At 45.1% G+C, this 23,602-nt stretch overlaps 1 protein-coding gene across 11 annotated transcripts in view; it reads left to right on the top strand.

Annotated features, from left to right (window-relative positions):
- OSBP2 (oxysterol binding protein 2) overlaps positions 1-23,602 on the top strand; it is a 268,100-nt gene that overhangs the window by 110,060 nt on the left and 134,438 nt on the right. The window contains exon 1 of one of the 11 annotated variants that reach the window (XM_056537250.1): positions 20,627-21,410. The exons of 9 other annotated variants lie outside the window; for them this stretch is intronic. In XM_056537250.1, coding sequence (XP_056393225.1) covers positions 21,332-21,410 — 79 coding nt within the window. In that variant the 5' untranslated portion in view covers positions 20,627-21,331. Of the gene's footprint in view, positions 1-20,626; positions 21,411-21,476; positions 21,541-23,602 lie in introns of those variants that run through there. One more of the 11 variants, XM_056537252.1, reaches the window with a different exon arrangement.

A 23,602-nucleotide genomic window follows, 5' to 3' on the forward strand; every position in this document is an offset into this window, starting at 1 on the left:
TCTGGGGAGAAATAAAAAGATGATGTAATCACGATCTGGCTTTATAACAGATGTGACAAGTTGACTAATTCTCAGCTGATGCATGCCCCAATGACTAGATGGACTTGATTTACATACAGTGCATGTCAAATTAAAACCTAATTATATAAACTATAAGCCTAAGGAGCTTGACTATTGCACCTGGACAGAGATCGTAGGGAATGAGGTGCACAGCTGCACAGTTCTTCTCCCCTTGTTCTAATGATTGGTGGGGTCTCAGCACTGAGACACCAACCCATTAAAATGTTTGACATGTCTCTGTAATAAAAGCAGGTTGAGCCAGTGGCACATGGGGGCCCCTACATAGAATCCAGGAAACATGTTCCAGGTTCCTGCATGAGAATCATTTTTAGATGTGTTTGCCTGCAGGAAACCTCCGGTGTGCCTAATACTTTATAGGGGAACAGAGGGTACCGAATACTATAGGGTGGCAGAAGTGGGCCTAATATATGGGAGCACGGATGTGCACCTAATACTATATGGTGGCACAGAGGTGACCCTAATACTACATGGGCTCACAGAGGGAATATAAAGTTAGCACTAATACTGTATGGGGGAATACTGTATGTATAGATGGGAAGTTTATAGAGGTGGGGCTGGTTTGCCATGAGGATCCGAAAAAGTTTGGCAGATTCTGCAGAGACATGTCAAGGCCAGGAGAAGTCTTCATGATGGCCTGGCTGGGTAAAGAAAAAAAGGAAAAATGAATGATTTTAATCAGAGAAGACTTCACTTGTGAGACGCTGGATGCACCTTTATGTGATCACTTTTACAGTTTGCAGAGCCTGTGTAGAGTTGGTATATATGTTATATATGTTGGTATATATATATGGTCATTGTATGGGGAACAGTTTCTGGGGCTGTATACAGTTATATGGAGGTGCTGGAAAAAGAGGTAGGTAGATTTGAGACAGCTAGAAGGCAAGGTATAGGGTTAGGGAGGCTAGCCCTGATCTGGCACATCCCAACAAGCTTGCCCAGTTGGCAGGTAAGGGGATGTCAGTTCAGAGGTAGCAGTGCTGCAGCAAAACACTGCCTCTGACAGCCAAAGGGGTGTCTGCTCCAGTAAGGAGGGGAGAAGGAGTAAAGGGCAGGCCAGACAGATGTTGATAGTGGGTGACTTAATTATTAGGGGTACGGAAAGGGCGATCTGTCACACAGACTGGATTTGTTGAACAGGGTGTTGTCTTCCTGATGCTTGAGTTTGACACATTGTGGATCGGGTTGTCAGATTACTGCGACGGGCTGATAATGACCCAGGGTTTATGGTACACAGAAATTTCAGGGATTTAGTTTAGGGTAGGAACCTCCAAGTTAGTATTTTTTAAAATTCTACCTACACCACGTTACCAAAGAGGCAGCAGGAGGTCTGGGAGGTAAATAAGTGGGCAGAAACTGGTTTAGAAAAGAGGGGTTTGAGTTTGTGGAGAACTGGGCCAACTTCTCTGTCGGATACAGGCTCTACTGTAGGGATGACCTGCCCATGGGAGGAGATGCTCATTGGGAGGACCAGAAGGTTGGAGGACTAACTAGGGACTGGGAGGGCACTACAATTTGGCAGGAGAAGACTGTATAAATCGAAGGCTAGGGAAAAAGTAATAAAACTGTGGGTGTAGAGACACATAACTGATTAGAGGAAAGGAAATATGAATAAATATAATTGGTGAATATGCACTAATTCCAGAAGCCTCACTTATAAGATTTTAGGTTGAACTTGATGGACTCTTGTTTTTTTTAATACATTTTTTTATTTTATTTAACCTGTTAATGCTGTCGGAAGCGGGGGGATCAAACGTGGACCACCTGATGGGTGAAATTTTTTGTTAAATGACAGGGACACTTTACACCCTTAATTAGATGTCAGCTAACAAGTTCTGTTTTATTCCTGAACTACCAAACGGGCATTCTTAGCTCTGCTGACTGTGCATGTGTTTTTAATGTGGAGGCTGTTGCCAGACATCTCTGGCAGCAGCTTATCTCCAGGATAACAAAAGAATTGGGATTCAAACCATACCCAACTCTTCGTTTCCCCAACACCCCCATACACATGACATCATTGGTGGGTTTGGTAAATTTGAATGCATTTAAAGTTAGGTAAGCCAAAAAAAAGGGGTGAAAATGTTAGGCAAGCTAATAGAAGCTAGTGTCAGTGTTGGCTACAAGGTGCATCTCTCCCTCCTGGAGGACCCAGCACCTCTGTACATGACAGTAAATCACATTCACTTTAGTGGGACAATAAATGTATGTAGGGGTTCCCACACAGATTACAGCTGATAGCTGGGTGTTACAACAGTTGAACCTGAGGTCTGTGATGAGAAGTCCTTCTTAGAAACCAATATTCCAAAGTAGAAAGCCACTTTTTATATTTAGTATTGGTAAAGAAAGCTCAGTTGGTGCTCTGCGGTATTTCTGGGATAGGAAAGGATCTGCTGCTGTCCTGGTGACCCTAGAGCAGGAGATGTCTTATGATGTATGACTAGCTTGTACAATCCATCAGGAAGGGATTTGCTCTGAGATAATCCTAAAGCTCAGTTATGTAAAGAAAAGATGTAGATTCTTTGTATGACTGCATTCACATCACGATTGCAGCCTACAACTGCCAAAACCATCTGGGGGACGGAAACCCATTCACTTTAATGAGCCGACCGGAGTCAAACAGTGACTCCGGTTGGCTCATTTTTGCCCTGTATCCGTTTTGTGACCGGACCTAAAACCGCTGTATACTACGTTTTAGGTACAGTCACAAAACCGGATACAAGGCAAAAATTAGCCGACCAGAGTCACTGTTTGGCTCCGGTCTGCTCATTCAAATAAATGAGAAGGGGGCCGGGTCTGGCTGGGGTATGGGAGCACCTGGTTTTCCTTCCCCCAGCCGGATCTGGAAGGCGTAGGCTGCAATCGTGATGTGAATGCAGCCTTTTATGTGTTTTTTTTATGGTTACATATTAGTATTTAAGAAGTTATTTTCTATGTTTCCACACAGGTCTTTTCTGGAGTTTTTTTTTTTTTTTTTTTTGAAAACTGTCACTGCAGTTCTTGAGCCAAAACCAGAAGTGGATTTAAAAGAAATAGGAAATGTTAAGGAAGAATACTTCTCCTTCCTACTGGATTTACTTCTGGCTCAAAATCTGCAGTGGCAGACGCCAGAAAAAAACCTGTGTGAAAACCTAGCCATAAACTGTATATAAGGATAGTACAGGTAATATAGTGGTCATATACTGTATATACGGATATTATAGAGAATATAGGGATTATACACTATATATAAGGATAGTACAAGGAGTATAGGGATCATATACCATATATAAAGATAGAATACATAATATAGGAATCTTATACTGTACTATTACACACAGCTAATAATAGGGATACACAATGTAAGTTAAGGCCATTACAAGTGGTATTCTCTCTAAAAGACCAGGCAGCTCTAATAAAGCGGGACTCTTAAAGGGGTAGTCCAGTGGTCAAAAACTTATCCCCTATCCTAAGGATAGGGGATAAGTTTGAGATCGCGGGGGGTCCGACCGCTGGGGCCCCCTGCGATCTCTCTGTACGGGGCCCCGGCTCTCCGCCGAGATAGCGGGTGTCGACCCCCGCACGAGGCGGCGGCCGACACGCCCCCTCAATACATCTCTATGGCAGAGCCGGAGATTGCCGAAGGCAGCGCTTCGGCTCTGCCATAGAGTTGTATTGAGGGGGCGTGTCGGCCGCCGCCTCGTGCGGAGGTCGACACGCCCCCTTCCCGCGGGCTGTCGGGGCTCCGTACAGGAGATCGCAGGGGGCCCCAGCGGTCGGACCCCCCCACGATCTGCAACTTATCCCCTATCCTTAGGATAGGGGATAAGTTGCTCACCACTGAATCACCACTGGACTACTCCTTTAACTTACATCCCACTCCTCTGATTTATATAAGTCTGAACCGGAAGTTGAAATTAACAAGACCATTAACACCATCTGTATCAAAACATCCATGTGGAGGCCTAGTTAAAGGGGTATTTCAGCTTCAGAAAACAAGACCTCAAGATGTACAGTATAACTTTCTAATTATAGTATTATCACAAATTGTACTGGCTTCCGCATGCTTTTTTTTTTGCATGGAGTGCAGTTCCTTCACTTTCAATGTAGTATTGTCTCCAGCTTTTAGGGAGAATGAGGTGTGTTTACACCATGCTACCTTGTGCTAAGCAATGCCACAGACAAAGGAGCAGACGGGGATGAGTCTACTGTGAAATGTGGACAGGAAGTAGGCAGGGACTATAAAGAAGAAGGAAGACAATGCATTCGGGGACTTGTACTGCTCAACCAGGAGATACAGGCTAAGACCACCAAAATAAATGGACTTTTGGTGGTTTCAGAACTGGGACAGACAGGTGAGCAATACTATAAGCTTCTGCAGCATTTTTTTTTTACCTAATGTCAGAGTTCCCCTTTATGCCTACACACAGGGATGCAGATTTGGTGATAGGTGAGCATAGGATGGTCCTGCCAGGCCCTGCAGTCTGTGCATCATGACATGCAAGGCTGGGCAATAACCGATGCGGAGAAAACAGTGCATAAGATGACAACCATGGCAGACCCTTGGATTTCTGCCTCAGATAAGGGCACTGTCTGTTTGTGTTGTAACCGTGAACGTGAATAAGCCCCATTCAGTATACTTAGACTCTGCTCCAAGTTGGACCAAACTTGGGAGTGGAGTCTAAGCATTCCCCTGGTCTTCACCCTTTATCCCACTCCAGGTCGCTAGTAAGAAATACCAGGTCGCTACTGCAGAAGGTGTCCCAGTAAAATGGCAGCTGGCCAGAAGGTGCCAAACACCAGGGATACAATCAGGAGGGGTGAGCTGATATTGTAGATGGTAGTAGCACAGATAATAGAGTCTTATGCAGCAGAGCAGAGATGGTGTTTGCAGAAGAGCTGAGTAGCTCTCTAGTTGGTGTTTACTAGTTCAGAGGAATGGTCAACAATACAGGTCAAATACTGGAGGACAGCGAAGAACAGGAGGATCAGGCAGAGATAGAGTCAGGAAACTGGCCAGGAACACAGGAATAGGCAGGAGGTCCAGCACTACGATAATATGCAGCTTTATTCAGATGAATTACACACGGTAAAATCAAAAGTCAGATGCGTTTTGAGCATATGTGCTTTTCCTCTGTGATGTCAGTGTGTACTCAGGTGAGGTTTAAATACCTGGGAATAAGGCGGAGAGTTAGCTGATAATACCTCCCACCTCACCGGAGATACAACTGACTGGAGGATCAATATACAAAGGTAAAAAGAAATTAAAACATATAAATGCAAATCATTTAGACCATGTAATAAATACCGATGTTTGTGTGTTTGTGGCACAAGGAAGGGATGAGGCTCAGTAATTAAATAATAATTCACGGCAAAAACTTAAACCCGTTGGGGCACGTAAACTGCCATTATGCTTCCCTGTCAGCCATTTTTTTGTGGAGACATCCCTTTCTTATGCCAGCATTGACATGTTCAATGGCATGGATTTTACCATCATGTACTGAATAACAATGGGTCGATGCAGCTAACCCACATATATTAATTTGCATGCAGTACATTCGATGACATACACCACATTACTGTAATTACAGTTAATATAAGATTGTATTGGATATTTTTTAGTACAATCAGCGTTTTCGAATTGTTTCATAGGTTTGGCATAATGGCACATGCAGCAAATTTTCTGGCCACACTTGAAAAAGTCCTTGTGGGCTAACCAACTAGTGTTACTGTTGGTTTGAATATACACCACACTGGGGACAACTCAGATCCCCCAATGTGGGTGCCCTTTTAGAGACTACATGGCATCCCTTGCTTAAAATTATGGACAATATTTCATCTCGTTTTAATAGATGCAAATGTGTATGTATAATTTTTGGAAATGTGCTGAGGAGGAATAAGTGTCTTTCTATCCTTACCCATCACTTTATGTTTGACTCTCTCCAATGTGTGTGAGGAATATCCCCTACATTTTAACCTGGTTTCTAATTCAGAAGATTGTCTTTGGAAACTATCAGGATCGGTGCTGTTTCTTTGCAATCTGGTGAATTCACCTACTGGGATAGCACTAGTGGTATGATTAAGGTGATTGCTATCTGCTCTAAGTACTGTATTGCCTGATATGGGTTTGAGATTAGTGGCAATAGAGATGGTACCCTGTGGAGTGTTCGTAAGTACTAAGTCCAAAAAGACTATGGATGAAGTATTGACCTGGTAGGTAAATGTCAAATTATATGGGTTATTATTTAGGTATTCTGCAAACACTGTATGCTACCTCCAAACGGATTGTCTGGGGTAAAGATGTATTTTGACTCCCAATAAGACATGGTCAGGTTATCCAAAGATGGAGAGTGTCTTTGGCTAACCTGACCATGTCTTATTGGGAGTCAAAATACATCTTTACCCCAGACAATCCGTTTGGAGGTAGCATACAGTGGTACGGCCGCTTTATAGACGACCTCCTCCTAGTTTGGAGGGTGGACGTTGTGGCCGTACCATTGTTTGCAGAATACTTAAATAATAACCCATATAATTTGACATTTACATACCAGGTCAATACTTCATCCATAGTCTTTTTGGACTTAGTACATACGAACACTCCACAGGGTACCATCTCCATTGCCACTCATCGCAAACCCATATCAGGCAATACAGTACTTAGAGCAGATAGCAATCACCCTCATCATACCACTAGGGCTATCCCAGTAGGTGAATTCACCAGATTAAAAAGAAACAGCACTTAAAGACAATCGTCTGAATTAGAAACCAGGTTAAAATGTAGGGGATATTCCTCACACACATTGGAGAGAGTCAAACATAAAGTGATGGGTAAGGATAGAAAGACACTTATTCCTCCTCGGCACATTTCCAAAAACCAAATAAAGAAACCTCTTGTAGCACTTACATTTTCCTCTCACTTTAATAGCATCAGGCAGATTATACATAGACATTTGCATCTATTAAAATGAGATGAAATATTGTCCATAATTTTAAGCGAGGGATGCCATGTAGTCCCTAAAAGGGCACCCACATTGGGGGGGGGGGGGAGGGGGATCAGTTGTCCCCAGTGTGGAGCATACTCAAACCAACAGTAACACTAGTTGGTTAGCCCACAAGGGCTTTTTCAAGTGTGGCCAGAAAATTAGCTGCATGTGCCATTATGCCAAACCTATGAAACAATTCGAAAACGCTGATTGCACTAAAAAATATCCAATACAATCTTATATTAACTGTAATTACAGTAATGTGGTGTATGTCATCGAATGTACTGCATGCAAATTAAAATATGTGGGTTATACCACGAGGAAGTTGAAAACGCGAGCAATAGAGCATCTCAATGACAGTAGCACCACATCTGTAAGACATAGGTCAGCTGCATCGACCCATTTTTATTCAGTACATGATGGTAATGTGAACTCGTTCAAAATCCATGCCATTGAACATGTCAATGCTGGCATAAGAAAGGGATGTCTCCACAAAAAATTTGCTGACAGGGAAGCATACTGGTGTACGTGGGGACTCGTGCCTCAACGGGTTTAAATGTTCGCCGTGAATTATTATTTCATTACTGAGCCTCATCCCTTCCTCGTGCCACATACATCGGTATTTATTACATGGTCTTAATGATTTGCATTTATATGTTTTAATATCTTTTTACCTTTGTATATTGATCCTCCAGTCAGTTGTATCTCCGGTGAGATGGGAGGTATTATAAGCTAACTCTCTGCCTTATTCCCAGGTATTTAAACACACTGACGTCACAGAGGAAGAGCGCATGCACTCGAAATGCGTCTGTCGATTTTACGTGTGTTGTTCATCTGAATAAAGCTGCATATTATCGTAGTGCTGGACCTCCTGCCTATTCTTCAGTATTGCTGGGTGCCTAGCCGGGCACCGGTCCGAGCACCGAGTGGTAAGAGGTGAGCTGGACTTTGTTTTATATTGCAGGAACACAGGAGACAGGAACCTTCATTGTAGAAAACTACTACTGTTTCTCAAGCACCCCAAGAAGGAAGAAGTTCTCTCATATAGGTGGTGACTAGCAGGGATTGAAGGAAGACAGGAGCAACAGCCCGTGCAGGCGTGCGGCCCTTACAGGGTGCACCAGAATCTGTTGCTGCCTACAAGAGAACAGAGGAGGATGTCTGGAGTCTGTACCAGGGAGGGGGAGCCGAGCATGCAGTTTGGCCAAGGTTTGCAGCAGGGCGTACTGGGGCAATCCATTAGTTTAATTAGTTTAGTTAAAATTGGTCAATGTTTTTAATGATTTACACCTGGGAAGAAAAAAAAAAACGTGTGATCAATGTAGTCATACTTGAAAAAATGTGTTTGCAAATAAATCACTTATTTTTATGGAGGTAAAAATAGAACAGTTTTTTATACATTGTGTCTGTTTTATACATTCTACGGCCTGACGAAGCGCTTCGGCGCGTAAACGGCCCATCGTCGTCTTGAATACCCCCACGTCCACACCAATCTCCCCTGCATGTATCCCGACTGTAATATGCTACACTAAAGAAGCCGCTGGCTGAAAAGACCTGGTGAGTGCTCCGCAGTTCTTTTATGGTTCATATTAGCTGCTTTACTCATATTGCGTGGTAGCACCGAAGAGTGTGTCTGAATTGGCTTCCAGGGACTGTGTGAATCAGGTGTCTGCCTGCTGATTTTATGCAATATAGGGAAGGTGCTGAGACCACTACCCTGCATATGCACTTTCCTATAGACTTACCAAAGATCCCATTAATTTAAAAATTAATTAAAAAAAGAAAAAAAAATGAATGCATTTTTATTAACGTAGGCCTGAAAAATAATTGTGTGAACGTAGCCATAAGAAAAACAGAATGTTTCTGTATCTGGCTGTGATCACTAAAAAAAAGGTGATACATTCTTGACTAATTTGCATCTAAATTTCTATTCTATTCGAACCACTCCAGTACAAGGTTATTGAATAATGATATTATTCTGCCTCCACTGTGACACACATTCTGACGCTTCCATGATCTTTTTTCATTCATACACTTTGATGTTGAGATATACTGGGACTCTTGTTCCCCATTTTTTTTCATCAGCATTCTAATATTGATCAATTGTCTCTTTGTGACTAATATAACAGAATCTGCTGTGGATTGTCTGTATTGTTGTCTTGTTCCCAATGAAGTATTTTTTTTTTTATTGATTTTATTAATACAGGGGTTCTTGTGTAAATTACCTGTTCCCAAAATGCATATTAGGTTATCATCTTGTGCATCTTAATAAATTGATTCTTCCTTGGTATAAAAAAGGAAATTTTCACATGTGGTACATGTGGTAACAGGAGAAAATGTCACCGTAAATTTGTAAATACATTTCTTTGGAGTAAGGAACATATCTGGACATAAACAGCTTCGGGTGCACACCAGGTCTGAGAAGAGCAGGAGTGCAGTCAGGGGGCTTGAGCATTTACATAGCTGCCTATGGAGCCAGAACAGCGCCCCCCCCCCCCAAGCAGCGTTACATGGGGTACACTAAGTCACTAAAGTGGGGTACAGCGGGACGTAAAATGATAAAACAGGTTATGTTCCCAGAATGATGACCCAGAGCATAGCCAAAACCAAAAAAATATGCCCACCCCAAACCCTATGCTCTGAATCATCATTCTGGGAATGTGATGTGTGTGGCCGTCCCTAACCTGTTTCCTCAAATGTGCACCTCGCTCAGGTGGAGAGAAAGCGCTGCGCATTTGAGGAAACATAAAAAAGTGCCCGATGATAGTGACTCAGTTACCCATGACCCATTTTTGGAAAAAATACCCCCAGAGGTCTTATAAGGCTTTTTATTTTGGCAATTTAGTGGCTTATGGAGTTAAAACTTGGAATGTACTCTGGACTTGGTAGATTGGGGTCAAATTATGGGAAATTAAAATGAAAAGGGAAAATTTTGTACTGCATGGAAGTGTGATACACCCTGAAGCAGTTTTTAATGCAGAGGCCCGGATGATCGGGGGAAGTGCAACACTGAGTGATGGTGTCCTTCCGTATCCCCCTCTTGTTACACACTGCATTTTTTCTGGGATCATCCCTTCTTTCCAGTGTGGGGGACCTCACCTGGAAAGTGTTGGCCTGGGACGATCCTGGCACCTATAACTCCAGTTCCTTGGGAAGTCCGGCCTGCTCTTTCCCGGTCGCCAAAGATCAGGGCCTTTAGGACTTCTTCTTGGAACTGAAGGTATGTCCCTGTGTTGCCAGCGTGCTGGGACAGTACAAAAGAGTTTTACCAAGTAGACCTCAACTTTTTTGTACCATACCTGTGGTTTGCGCATGGCGTTACATGGCTTGAGGATTTGATCAGAGAGATCAACTCCCCCCATATACCGATTGTAGCCCATAATACAATCAGGCTTGAGGACTGTTGTTGTGGTACCTCGCATAGGGACAGGTGAGCTGAATAATGACATCCCTCTTATCCTTATACCTGACCAGCAACAGGTTTTCATGGGTAAGGGCACGGGACTCACCCATGGGCATTTAGAGGGAGGCCTCTCTGGTTCTTCCGCACGGTCCTACAAGCGGACGTGGATCTGGCAGCAAGGCATGTGAACAGAGGGATGCTGGTATAAAAGTTGTCCACATATACGTGGTAACCCTTATCCAGCAATGGGTGCACAAGGTCCCAAACGATTTTCCCGCTGACACCCAGAGTAGAGAGACATTCTGCGGGTTCAATACCGGAATCTCGTCCCTCCATATACTGTAAACTTGTAAGTGTACCCGGAGGTACTCTCAGAAAGTTCGTAGAATTTTACGCCATACCACGCACGCTTCGAGGGAATATACTGGCGGAAGATGAGTCTTCCCTTAAAGCTGATAAGAGACTCATCTACCAAGAGCTCCCTCAGGGGTACATAGGCCTCCAAAAATTGGAGGGGGGGGGGACATGCCGCATTATCAGTGTAATGGAGGCATTTCCGAATGGCCTCAAACTGCTTCTGTGTCATTACCAAACTGTAAAGCGGGCTCTGGTAGAGGACGTCCCTAGTGTGTATGTGTTTGGTATTTGTAGTGTGTATGTGTTTGGTGTGAACCTTATATAACGGTGTGTGATTAGAAACACCGTTATAATAAAATAAAAAAACGCTGTGGCCCAAAAAAAAAGGGGGTGGGGGCCAAATGCAGCGCCCTGAACCCCTAATAGGGCTCAGGTCATGCTGAAAAAACTGCGTTGGACCCTTGAGGACCTATTAGGGGGTCGGGGGATGGATTTTTTTAAACTTTTATTTTTATTTTTAACCTCCTACCTGTGTCTGTAGTACATACACTCACCCTGCACTGCAGACACTTCTTAAGCCCTGAGGGGCACAGATCTTCACAGAGGGGAGGTCGCTGGCTCTTTCTCTCAGCTCTGCCCACTGATTGAACTCGGTGGGCGAGCAGAGCTGAGAGAAGGGGACATTAACCACTCCTTTGCTGGCTGCTATTGGTTGGTCAGCGCTCCTGAGGGGATGACGGGATCGCCACCTTCCCTAGCTACAGGAGGTGATTGGCGGTGTATACTACACCACCGATCATTATCTAACTCCAGGTCATCGGGGCACACGTGACCCACATGACCGGAATCGCCGCAAATCGCTGGTCTGGTCTCAGGACCCCCCTGGGCATTGCCACGGGATGCCTGCTGAATGATTTCAGCAGGCATTCTAGTCCGGTCCCCGCCCGGCACGCGGCAGGTACCGAAATTCCCACTGGCGTACATGTACGCCCTTGGTCCTTAAGTACCAGGGTGACAATCTAATGGTTTCTATGGGAAACTTCACCACTCTTCATCTGCACAGGTTTTAATAAATCTACCTCATTGGCCCGGATTTACTATTGTAAACCTGACCTGTTTTGTCAGGTTGTGCACCAGAATTTGACATTTTGCCAGAATTTGTGTCTGCCCCAGAAAAATGCACCAAAAAAAAAGAAAACTGACCAACTCTCCATTTTACTCAGAAAACCTGAAAAAGGGGTGTGGTCACTGTGAAGGCGGTGTGGTTGCCAAAGGGGCGTATCCCCGACATTTAAAAAAATCCCAACATTTTTTAATAAGGTTTCCACAGAAAATGTAGATGTCACGATGCCGGCTGGCAGGTAGTGGATCCTCTGTGCCAGAGAGGGATTGGCGTGGACCGTGCTAGAGGATCGGTTCTAAGTCACTACTGGTTTTCACCAGAGCCCGCCGCAAAGCGGGATGGTCTTGCTGCGGCGGTAGTGACCAGGTCGTATCCCCTAGCAACGGCTCAACCTCTCTGGCTGCTGAAGATAGGCGCGGTACAAGGGAGTAGACAGAAGCAAGGTCGGACGTAGCAGAAGGTCGGGGCAGGCAGCAAGGATCGTAGTCAGGGGCAACGGCAGAAGGTCTGGAATCACAGGCAAGGAACACACAAGGAACGCTTTCACTGGCACTAGGGCAACAAGATCCGGCGAGGGAGTGAAGGGGAAGTGAGGTGATATAGGGAAGTGCACAGGTGTAAACACTAATTGGAACCACTGCACCAATCAGCGGTGCAGTGGCCCTTTAAATCGCAAAGACCCGGCGCGCGCGCGCCCTAGGGAGCGGGGCCGCGCGCGCCGGGACAGAACTGACGGGGAGCGAGTAAGGTACGGGAGCCGGGGTGCGCATCGCGAGCGGGCGCTACCCGCATCGCGAATCGCATCCCGGCCGGAGGTGGTAACGCAGCGCCCCGGGTCCGTGGAACCGACCGGGGCGCTGCAGTGAGGGAAGTGTAGCGAGCGCTCCGGGGAGGAGCGGGGACCCGGAGCGCTCGGCGTAACAGTACCCCCCCCCTTGGGTCTCCCCCTCTTCTTGGGGCCTGAGAACCTGAGGATCAGACTTTTGTCCAGGATATTGTCCTCAGGTTCCCAGGACCTCTCTTCTGGACCACAACCCTCCCAATCCACTAAAAAAAAAGTTCTTCCCCTGACCTTTTTAGAGGCCAAAATCTCTTTGACAGAGAAGATGTCCGAGGAGCCGGAAACAGGAGTGGGAGGAACAGATTTAGGAGAAAAACGGTTGAGGATGAGAGGTTTAAGAAGAGAGACGTGAAAGGCATTAGGGATACGAAGAGAAGGAGGAAGAAGAAGTTTGTAAGAGACAGGATTAATTTGACACAAAACTTTAAAAGGACCAAGATAGCGTGGTCCCAACTTATAGCTCGGGACACGGAAACGGACATATTTAGCGGAGAGCCATACCTTGTCTCCAGGGGAAAAAATGGGAGGAGCTCTTCTCTTCTTATCTGCGAATCTCTTCATGCGAGAAGAAGCCTGTAAGAGAGAATTTTGGGTCTCTTTCCATATGGTGGAAAGATCACGAGAAATTTCATCCACAGCGGGCAGACCAGAGGGCAAGGGGGTAGGGAGGGGGGGAAGAGGGTGACGGCCGTACACCACGAAAAACGGAGATTTGGAGGAAGATTCAGAGATTCTGAAATTATACGAGAATTCGGCCCAAGGTAGAAGATCTGCCCAGTCATCCTGGCGGGAGGAAACAAAATGTCGTAAATAGTCACCCAAGATCTGGTTAATTCTCTCTACTTGTCCATTGGATTGAGGATGGTATGCAGAAGAAAAATTTAATTTAATCTTGAGTTGTTTACAGAGAGCCCTCCAGAATTTAGACACAAATTGGACGCCTCTATCCGAGACGATCTGTGTAGGCAACCCGTGAAGACGAAAAATGTGTACAAAAAATTGTTTAGCCAACTGAGGCGCTGAAGGAAGACCAGGAAGAGGGATGAAATGTGCCATTTTGGAGAATCGATCAACGACCACCCAAATAACAGTGTTGCCATGGGATGGGGGTAAGTCAGTAATAAAATCCATACCAATCAGAGACCAAGGTTGTTCGGGGACAGGTAGAGGATGAAGAAAACCAGCGGGCTTCTGGCGAGGAGTCTTATCCCGGGCACAGATAGTGCAGGCTCGCACAAAGTCCACCACATCAGTCTCTAGAGTCGGCCACCAATAGAAGCGAGAGATGAGTTGCACAGATTTCTTGATGCCCGCATGACCTGCGAGATGGGAGGAGTGACCCCATTTGAGGATCCCAAGGCGTTGGCGTGGAGAAACAAAGGTCTTTCCTGGAGGAGTTTGCCTGATGGAGGCTGGAGAAGTGGAAATCAGGCAGTCAGGAGGAATGATGTGTTGAGGAGAGAGTTCAATTTCAGAGGCATCTGAGGAACGAGAGAGAGCATCGGCCCTAATGTTTTTATCAGCAGGCCGAAAGTGAATTTCAAAATTAAATCGGGCAAAGAACAGAGACCACCTGGCCTGACGAGGATTCAGCCGTTGGGCAGACTGGAGGTAGGAGAGGTTCTTGTGATCGGTGTAAATAATAACTGGAAATCTTGATCCCTCCAGCAGATGCCTCCATTCCTCAAGTGCTAATTTAATGGCTAGAAGCTCTCGATCCCCGATGGAGTAGTTCCTCTCCGCCGGAGAGAAGGTCCTGGAAAAAAAACCACAAGTAACAGCATGCCCGGAAGAGTTTTTTTGTAGAAGGACAGCTCCAGCTCCCACTGAGGAGGCATCAACCTCCAATAGGAAGGGTTTAGATGGGTCAGGTCTGGAGAGCACGGGAGCCGAAGAAAAGGCAGACTTGAGTCGTTTAAAGGCGTCTTCCGCTTGAGGAGGCCAAGACTTGGGATCGGCATTTTTTTTTGTTAAAGCCACAATAGGAGCCACAATGGTAGAAAAATGTGGAATAAATTGCCTGTAATAATTGGCGAACCCCAAAAAACGTTGGATGGCACGGAGTCCGGAGGGGCGTGGCCAATCTAAGACGGCAGAGAGTTTATCTGGGTCCATTTGTAGTCCCTGGCCAGAGACCAAGTATCCTAGAAAAGGAAGAGATTGGCATTCAAACAGACATTTCTCTATTTTGGCATAGAGTTGATTATCACGAAGTCTCTGAAGAACCATACGGACATGCTGGCGGTGTTCTTCAAGATTGGCAGAAAAAATCAGGATATCGTCCAGATATACAACAACACAAGAGTATAGTAGATCACGAAAAATTTCATTAACAAAGTCTTGGAAGACGGCAGGGGCGTTGCATAGACCAAAGGGCATGACCAGATACTCAAAGTGTCCATCTCTGGTGTTAAATGCCGTTTTCCATTCATCCCCCTCTCTGATGCGGATGAGATTATAAGCACCTCTTAAGTCCAGTTTGGTAAAAATATGGGCACCTTGGAGACGATCAAAGAGTTCAGAGATGAGGGGTAGGGGGTAGCGGTTCTTAACCGTGATTTTATTAAGACCGCGGTAGTCAATGCAAGGACGTAGAGAGCCATCTTTTTTGGACACAAAGAAAAATCCGGCTCCGGCAGGAGAGGAGGATTTACGGATAAAGCCCTTTTTTAAATTTTCTTGGACGTATTCAGACATGGCAAGAGTCTCTGGGACGGACAGAGGATAGATTCTGCCCCGGGGTGGAGTAGTGCCCGGGAGGAGGTCAATGGGACAATCATAAGGCCTGTGAGGAGGTAGAGTCTCAGCTTGTTTTTTGCAAAAAACGTCCGCAAAGTCCATATAGGCCTTAGGGAGACCGGTTACATGAGGAAGCACAGGGACACGGCAAGGTTTACTGGGAACCGGTTTTAAGCAGTCCTTGGAACAAGAGGGCCCCCAACTCTTGATCTCCCCAGTGGACCAATCCAGGATTGGGGAATGGAGTTGAAGCCAGGGAAGTCCAAGAAGGATTTCAGAAGTGCAATTGGGGAGGACCAACAGTTCAATCCTCTCGTGATGAGATCCGATGCACATTAGAAGGGGCTCCGTGCGGAAACGTATAGTACAGTCCAATCTTTCATTGTTTACACAATTGATGTAGAGGGGTCTGGCGAGACTGGTCACCGGGATGTTGAACCTGTTGACGAGAGAGGCTAAGATGAAATTTCCTGCAGATCCAGAGTCCAAGAAGGCCACAGCAGAGAAGGAGAAGGCAGAGGCAGACATCCGCACAGGCACAGTAAGACGTGGAGAAGCAGAGTAGACATCAAGGACTGTCTCACCCTTGTGCGGAGTCAGCGGACGTCTTTCCAGGCGGGGAGGACGGATAGGACAATCCCTCAGGAAGTGTTCGGTACTAGCACAGTACAGGCAGAGATTCTCCATGCGGCGTCGTGTCCTCTCTTGGGGTGTCAGGCGAGACCGGTCGACCTGCATAGCCTCCACGGCGGGAGGCACAGGAACAGATTGCAGGGGACCAGAGGAGAGAGGAGCCGGGGAGAAGAAACGCCTCGTGCGAACAGAGTCCATATCCTGGCGGAGCTCCTGACGCCGTTCGGAAAAACGCATGTCAATGCGAGTGGCAAGATGGATGAGTTCATGTAGGTTAGCAGGGATTTCTCGTGCGGCCAGAACATCTTTAATGTTGCTGGATAGGCCTTTTTTAAAGGTCGCGCAGAGTGCCTCATTATTCCAGGACAATTCTGAAGCAAGGGTACGGAACTGTACGGCATACTCGCCAACGGAAGAATTACCCTGGACCAGGTTCAACAGGGCAGTCTCAGCAGAAGAGGCTCGGGCAGGTTCCTCAAAGACACTTCGAATCTCCGAGAAGAAGGAGTGTACAGAGGCAGTGACGGGGTCATTGCGGTCCCAGAGCGGTGTGGCCCAAGCCAGGGCTTTTCCAGACAGCAGGCTGACTACGAAAGCCACCTTAGACCTTTCAGTGGGGAACTGGTCCGACATCATCTCCAAGTGTAATGAACATTGGGAAAGAAAGCCACGGCAAAACTTAGAGTCCCCATCAAATTTATCCGGCAAGGATAGTCGTATTCCAGAAGCGGCCACTCGCTGCGGAGGAGGTACAGGAGCTGGCGGAGGAGATGATTGCTGGAGCTGTGGTAGTAACTGTTGTAGCATAACAGTCAGTTGAGACAGCTGTTGGCCTTGTTGCGCAATCTGTTGTGACTGCTGGGCGACCACCGTGGTGAGGTCAGCGACAACTGGCAGAGGAACTTCAGCGGGATCCATGGCCGGATCTACTGTCACGATGCCGGCTGGCAGGTAGTGGATCCTCTGTGCCAGAGAGGGATTGGCGTGGACCGTGCTAGAGGATCGGTTCTAAGTCACTACTGGTTTTCACCAGAGCCCGCCGCAAAGCGGGATGGTCTTGCTGCGGCGGTAGTGACCAGGTCGTATCCCCTAGCAACGGCTCAACCTCTCTGGCTGCTGAAGATAGGCGCGGTACAAGGGAGTAGACAGAAGCAAGGTCGGACGTAGCAGAAGGTCGGGGCAGGCAGCAAGGATCGTAGTCAGGGGCAACGGCAGAAGGTCTGGAATCACAGGCAAGGAACACACAAGGAACGCTTTCACTGGCACTAGGGCAACAAGATCCGGCGAGGGAGTGAAGGGGAAGTGAGGTGATATAGGGAAGTGCACAGGTGTAAACACTAATTGGAACCACTGCACCAATCAGCGGTGCAGTGGCCCTTTAAATCGCAAAGACCCGGCGCGCGCGCGCCCTAGGGAGCGGGGCCGCGCGCGCCGGGACAGAACTGACGGGGAGCGAGTAAGGTACGGGAGCCGGGGTGCGCATCGCGAGCGGGCGCTACCCGCATCGCGAATCGCATCCCGGCCGGAGGTGGTAACGCAGCGCCCCGGGTCCGTGGAACCGACCGGGGCGCTGCAGTGAGGGAAGTGTAGCGAGCGCTCCGGGGAGGAGCGGGGACCCGGAGCGCTCGGCGTAACAGTAGATTTGAGCTCTGGAAAACCCCACATCTCAGAGCATGTGTAAAAAAAGCTAAACGTAGGGAAAAGTACAAAACTTAGGGAAAACTTAGAAAATACTGTGGAAAAATATGTTGAGGAAAAAAAAAATAAACACAAAGAAAACTACATTCCACTCTTAGTAAAGCAGGGCCATTTTCTTGCTGAAATGTCCACCCTAGTAGATGGCAGCATTTTGTCACAAATGTCTCTGTAAAGCCTATTTGTCCTTCCTTCAGTTATGTGAAGTTTGCCAGTACCTTTTGCTAAAAAGCAGCCCCACACCATGATGTTCCTCCCTTCAAACTTTACTGTTGGTTTGGTGTTGTAGGGTTATATAAAGTGCCATTTCTTCTCCAAATGTGGTGTGTATTATGGCATCCAAACAGTTCAATATAGCTTTTAGAGATGAGCGAAGTTAGAGTGATTTGATTCGTCACGAACCTTGCGGCTCGGCAGTTGCTGACTTTAGCCTGCATAAATTAGTTCAGCTTTCAGGGGCTCCGGTGGGCTGGAGACTCTCTCCTAGGACTGTATCCACCTTTTCCAGCCACCGGAGCACCTGAAAGCTGAACTAATTTATGCAGGCTAAAGTCAGCAACTGCCGAGTCGAGAAGATCGAGATGAATTACTGTAACTTCGCTCATCTCTAATTGCTTTTATCTGACCACACTATATTCTTCCAGTATTTCACTGGCTTTTCCAAATGTTGTGTATTATTTGTTTTCTTTGGCAGAACAGTACCAGGTATTTTTAAGACTCTCAACAAGTGGTCCATGCTGGGGTCTTCTGATTATTCTTTTCACTCCTCAGAAATCTTGTGAGGAACACCTGGTCAAGACAAATTTATGGGGAAATTATTGTCTTTCTGCTTCCGTATTATGGCCCTAACAGTGCCCAGTGGAACATTCACAGTCTTAGAAATGTGCCTGTAACCAACACCATTGTGGTTTTCCAACAACAAGGTCTTGAGACAGCGCTTTGCTTTGACCCATTGTTACTGACAGACACTGATGACAACGGAACTCACCTTGTCCCGTTCTGTGCAGGGGATCTTCGGTAATCTCCTCCGTTAGCTCCGCTCCAGGCACCCTGCTTGGGGCACAGGCGGAGCTTACTGACGTCACCACTGCTGTTCTCTCACAGCGAGACCCAGCAGAGAGCAACAGCGGTTTGGGGCATGGGCGGAGCGCTCTCTGCTGGGTCTCGCTGTGAGAGAATAGCAGCAGTGACATCAGTAAGCTCCGCCTGTGCCCCAAGCAGGGTGCCCAGAGCGGAGCTAACGGAGGAGATTACTGAAGATCACCTGCACGGAACGGGACAAGGTAAGTACCGTTGTCATCAGTGTCACCTGCACTATCTGCCGATACCAACAGGTTAGTGCAGGTGACACTGGTGACAGATTTCCTTTAATGCAATGCTGCTGCATTTTATACAAAAAAGGACAACTAATAACCCATAACAAGTGGTAACAGTATCAGTCCTGCAGAACCATTATAAAAATACAGCTCCTGAATTTTGTGAACCCAGTTATAACAAGTACTGTAGCTATATACTGACAGCTATTCTTGTGATAATGCAGCTCCTTTAAGGGGTATTCCAAGAATTTTTTTGGGAATTTTGAATTTTTTTGAATTTTGAATTTTTTTGGCTGTTCTTCAGGGGCTGTAAAGTTAGTGTAGTTAATAATATAGTGTCTGTACCTGTGTGTGACGGTGGTCTTGCAATTCTTCTGTGATTTTTGCTCCAATATTTATTTTTAGCAAAAATGACTCGGGTCTCTGGTTTTCCCAGGTTGCAGAGCATCGAGACATGACCTCACTAGTCAGTTGTGCAAAGGGAGCCATTCCTGCTTCAATGGGTGGAGCAACCGCTGGGTGAAAGCGAAATTATTTTGCAACAGCTGTATGTGCCTGGTTAGAAAACACTGATCTTTTGAATAGAATGCAGCTCATTTGTGCTGCAATGGGTGCGGTGACTAATGTGTGGGCTGGAGGAATGTAACTTCACACATACAAACATGGAACTATGGGATGTGTAGTTTGACATGCCCATTTTTATTCTCTTGAAAAGGACAGAAATGTAGACGTGAGCATAAACATGGACTTCTATGGCGTAATAAATTCCAAAAAATAAAACAAACTATTAAAATATAATGTTATTGATCCCACACAGGGAACCATGTACATGGGGAAAAAAAATTACCACATATCACATCGCAGAAAAAAATGTACTCAAAGTCCTTTAAGTTCTGTCTACCCTAGTATGGTACCATTATAATATTTACAGATCTTGGTACACAACATGAAACCTCTTCAAACAGCTACATAGATGAAAAAACGAAAAAGTTGTACTGGTCAAAATGGGGCAATTTTAAACATTTTCTATACGTTTTAATATTTTTCGTTTTTATTTTTAATATTAGAATATTAGTTTTTATGTTTCATATTTTTTCGTTTTAATATTTTTAAGTAGTAAAATTAAGAAATCTATAAGTTTTGTGTCACTGTAAAGGTATTGGTCCGTACAATAAAATAACATGTCAGTTTACCGTAAGGGTAATTTCACTCATCATAAAATGTATTGGTGGATTTTTTCTTCTGCATTTAGCACGGTGGTTTATCTTTTTTGCCAATTACAAATGAAAAGGGATGCGTAAAATAAAATACGTCAATAAAGTTTACCCATGTGTCAACTTACCCTCAGTTACACTGTATAAAAACAACCCCCACAAATTTTATTATATTTTTGTATATATTTTATCCCACAAAAAATATATATATTTTTTTACTTTGCCATACAGTTTATGGTAAAACAAAAGAAGTTGATACGAAGTACAATTGATCCCACAAAAAAATAATAAAAAATGTAAATGAAAAAGTTATGGCTTTTAGAAACCCTGGAGGAAAAAAAGAAAACAAAAAACAAAAAAATTTTCCAGTCTTGAAAGGGTTAACATATACGTTGTTATCCGTATGAAATAGAGTACATTACATTACGTTACTGTATGATTAGATCAATGTTAATAAAGTAAATATTACATTGATGCTATAAACATAACATAAAATGGCATAAGCATTTTTGCCACAGTATAATTTTTTCAGTTTGGCATCTTAAAATCCTCTTGCATAATATTTTCCAGCAGGCACCTTCAGTAGTCCATTAGGTGAGTGTTAGCCGTCGCATCGTGCTTCATACAGATGTGTAGATCAGCTCCCTCCTGCCTCTTCCCAGCACACAGGGAGTTAAGCGATGCCTTGTATCCTGGAGTGAGCCCTGATGCATTCTGGTAACAGGCTTTGGTGATTCCCGTTAACTTCTATGGCTGTGCGGCATTGATAAGAGCATGTGGCAGGCATCTCCTCGGTGCTACAGCAGCTCTCAGTGCAGCGATGCAACTGACAGCTCGGTGGTAGAGACAGCCATGTTCACAGATTCATTTCATTTAATTGTTTTTTAAATGTTACTTATTTCTTTTTTTACTTTTTTCATTACCTTAATGTTAACGTGAATCATTTTGCTGCAGCCACGAGCTTCCTGAGGGAATGAAGGGCAGGGGCTGCTGGGAGTCGCCATCCGCTCGTTCCTTCTGCAACACCGGCTGTCTGAATAAGTATAAGAAGGGTTAGTGGCCTCCCCGGCTTGCTGACACAGCTCTGGTTTTCAAGGGAATAATAAGTGATCTCCTGTGGGTATTGTTATTGCATGATTGACTACGTACAGCGGCTGGAGGCGGATTTAACAGCATGCATGTGTATGTGTTTTTTCTTCTTCTTTTTTCCTTCTGATAGTGAGAATGCAGCAGGGTTGGCTTCAGTGCCCCTGACCTGTCATGTGGTACGATGCAATCTGTAGGCGAGGTGGGAAGCTGTCTGCAGGTGGAGATAGGTCCACAGAGGGGGATTTGTACCATGGCAGAGCGGTGGGATTCATCTGACAACTTTAATGTCAGTAGACTAACAGCATCCATTTTGATTCTCGGTAATGCAAGTGAAATTGTGAGGTTTCGGATCAACAAATGTACTGGATGCTTCTGAAATATTAATCCAGCTTGACTGCCTTCATTTCAGGGACTTGCTTTATATGCAGTATAGATAGCACCGGAATGCAGGGTCACCTTCAATGTCATTCGTGATGTGATGGTTATGAATATGAGGGTGGGGGATTAGGATAGTTGTCTACATGAGACGATTACATAAGATGCCGATTTTTGTGCCTTGTAAGATGATGTAGCAGTTTTAGAAATTGGTTTTGTAGAATGATTTCCCTGTATACCTTTGCAATGGTAATGTAGTTATGAAAAGCATCTTTTAGCATTTAGCTGCAAATAATGGCGCAAGGCATGAAGCTTTGATGCAATTTTACACCATCAACCCGTCTGTACCAATGTTCCTTGCATGAGATTTCTTGCATGATATACTGTGTGCGCCTTTTGATAAATTAGGCGCAAGTACAGCAAAAAAAACAAAAAACAACTACAAGACAAGAGGTAACCCAAATTTTTAAGCAGTCAAGATTTGTCTTTTACAAGGGGCTTCATTATTTGTGAATGGTATTTTTCAGAAACTCAAGCTTAGGCCAGTTTGTCACCGGTGTTAAAGGGGTACTCCGGTGGAAAACACTTTTTTTTTTCAAATCAACTGGTTTCAGAAAGTTAGACAGACTTGTCAATTACTTCTATTAAAAGCAGCTGATAAGTACTGGAAGGATTAAGAATTTTTAATTGAAGTCATTTACAAATCTGTTTAGCTTTCTGGCACCAGTAGATTTGAAAACATTTTTTTTCCACTGGAGTACCCCTTTAATATTCTTTTAGTGGAGCTCAGATTTCTGGGGTAGTTCAGATGAAAGGAGTTGAGCTGAACTCCTGAAAAACAGTGTATACCAGACAGAAACCCGAGGGATCTCAATGGGAATGGGATCTGCCAGGACCCACTGGTGTTTGCTGCGCAATGAACCACCCAAGTCCGTTGTTTGTCGCTAGCAAGAATCTGCGGCGGAACTCCAGAACAGTGCTCCAACACAAATGTGCACTTAGCTGTACCTTAACCGGGGGAAGCATTAGCACATAGGATTTCTGGGCAGTTATTATGTCTTTAGGACCTGTAAATTATGTATGAAGCCTGTGCACCACATGTCTGAATGTGTCAGAAGTCAAAGGGGATCTTTTCTGTCTACAAAAGTGGTGAAACAATGCTCTATCCAACCTTCAGGAGAGAGGCCCAAGGGGTGCACTAATATTAATAAGTCACAGAGACAGACCTGTAAAGGGTACTTTTGTCAAATCAACTGGTGCCAGAAAGTTGAACAGATTTGTAAATGACTTCTATTTAAAAATCTTAATCCTTCCAGTACTTATTAGCTGCTATTTGCTCCACCGGAAGTTCTTTTCTTTTTGAATTTCCTTTCTGTCTGACCACAGTGCTCTCTACTGACATCTCTGTCCATGTCAGGAACTGTCCGGAGCAGGAGAGGTTTGCTCCTACTCTGGACAGTTCCTAAAAGGGACAGAGGTGTCAGCAGAGAGCACTGTGGTCAGACAGAAAGGAAATTCAAATGAAAAGAACTTCTTGTGGCGCATATAGCAGCTGACAAATACTGGAAGGATTAAGATTTTTAAATAGAAGTCATTTACAAATCTGTTTAACTTTCTGGCACCAGTTGATAAAAAAAAAAAAAAAAAAAAATGTTTTACAGTGGAGTACCCCTTTAAGGCTAGAAGTCTGATAACACCGCTCTGCATGCTGTACAAGTCTTCTTGTCAAGTATGAATCTGTGATGGAGACTCCAAACAGAGCTTCCAATGCACATGTGAA

The sequence above is a fragment of the Hyla sarda genome, chromosome 1, assembly GCF_029499605.1.
Source record: "Hyla sarda isolate aHylSar1 chromosome 1, aHylSar1.hap1, whole genome shotgun sequence".
Classification (NCBI taxonomy): domain Eukaryota; kingdom Metazoa; phylum Chordata; class Amphibia; order Anura; family Hylidae; genus Hyla; species Hyla sarda.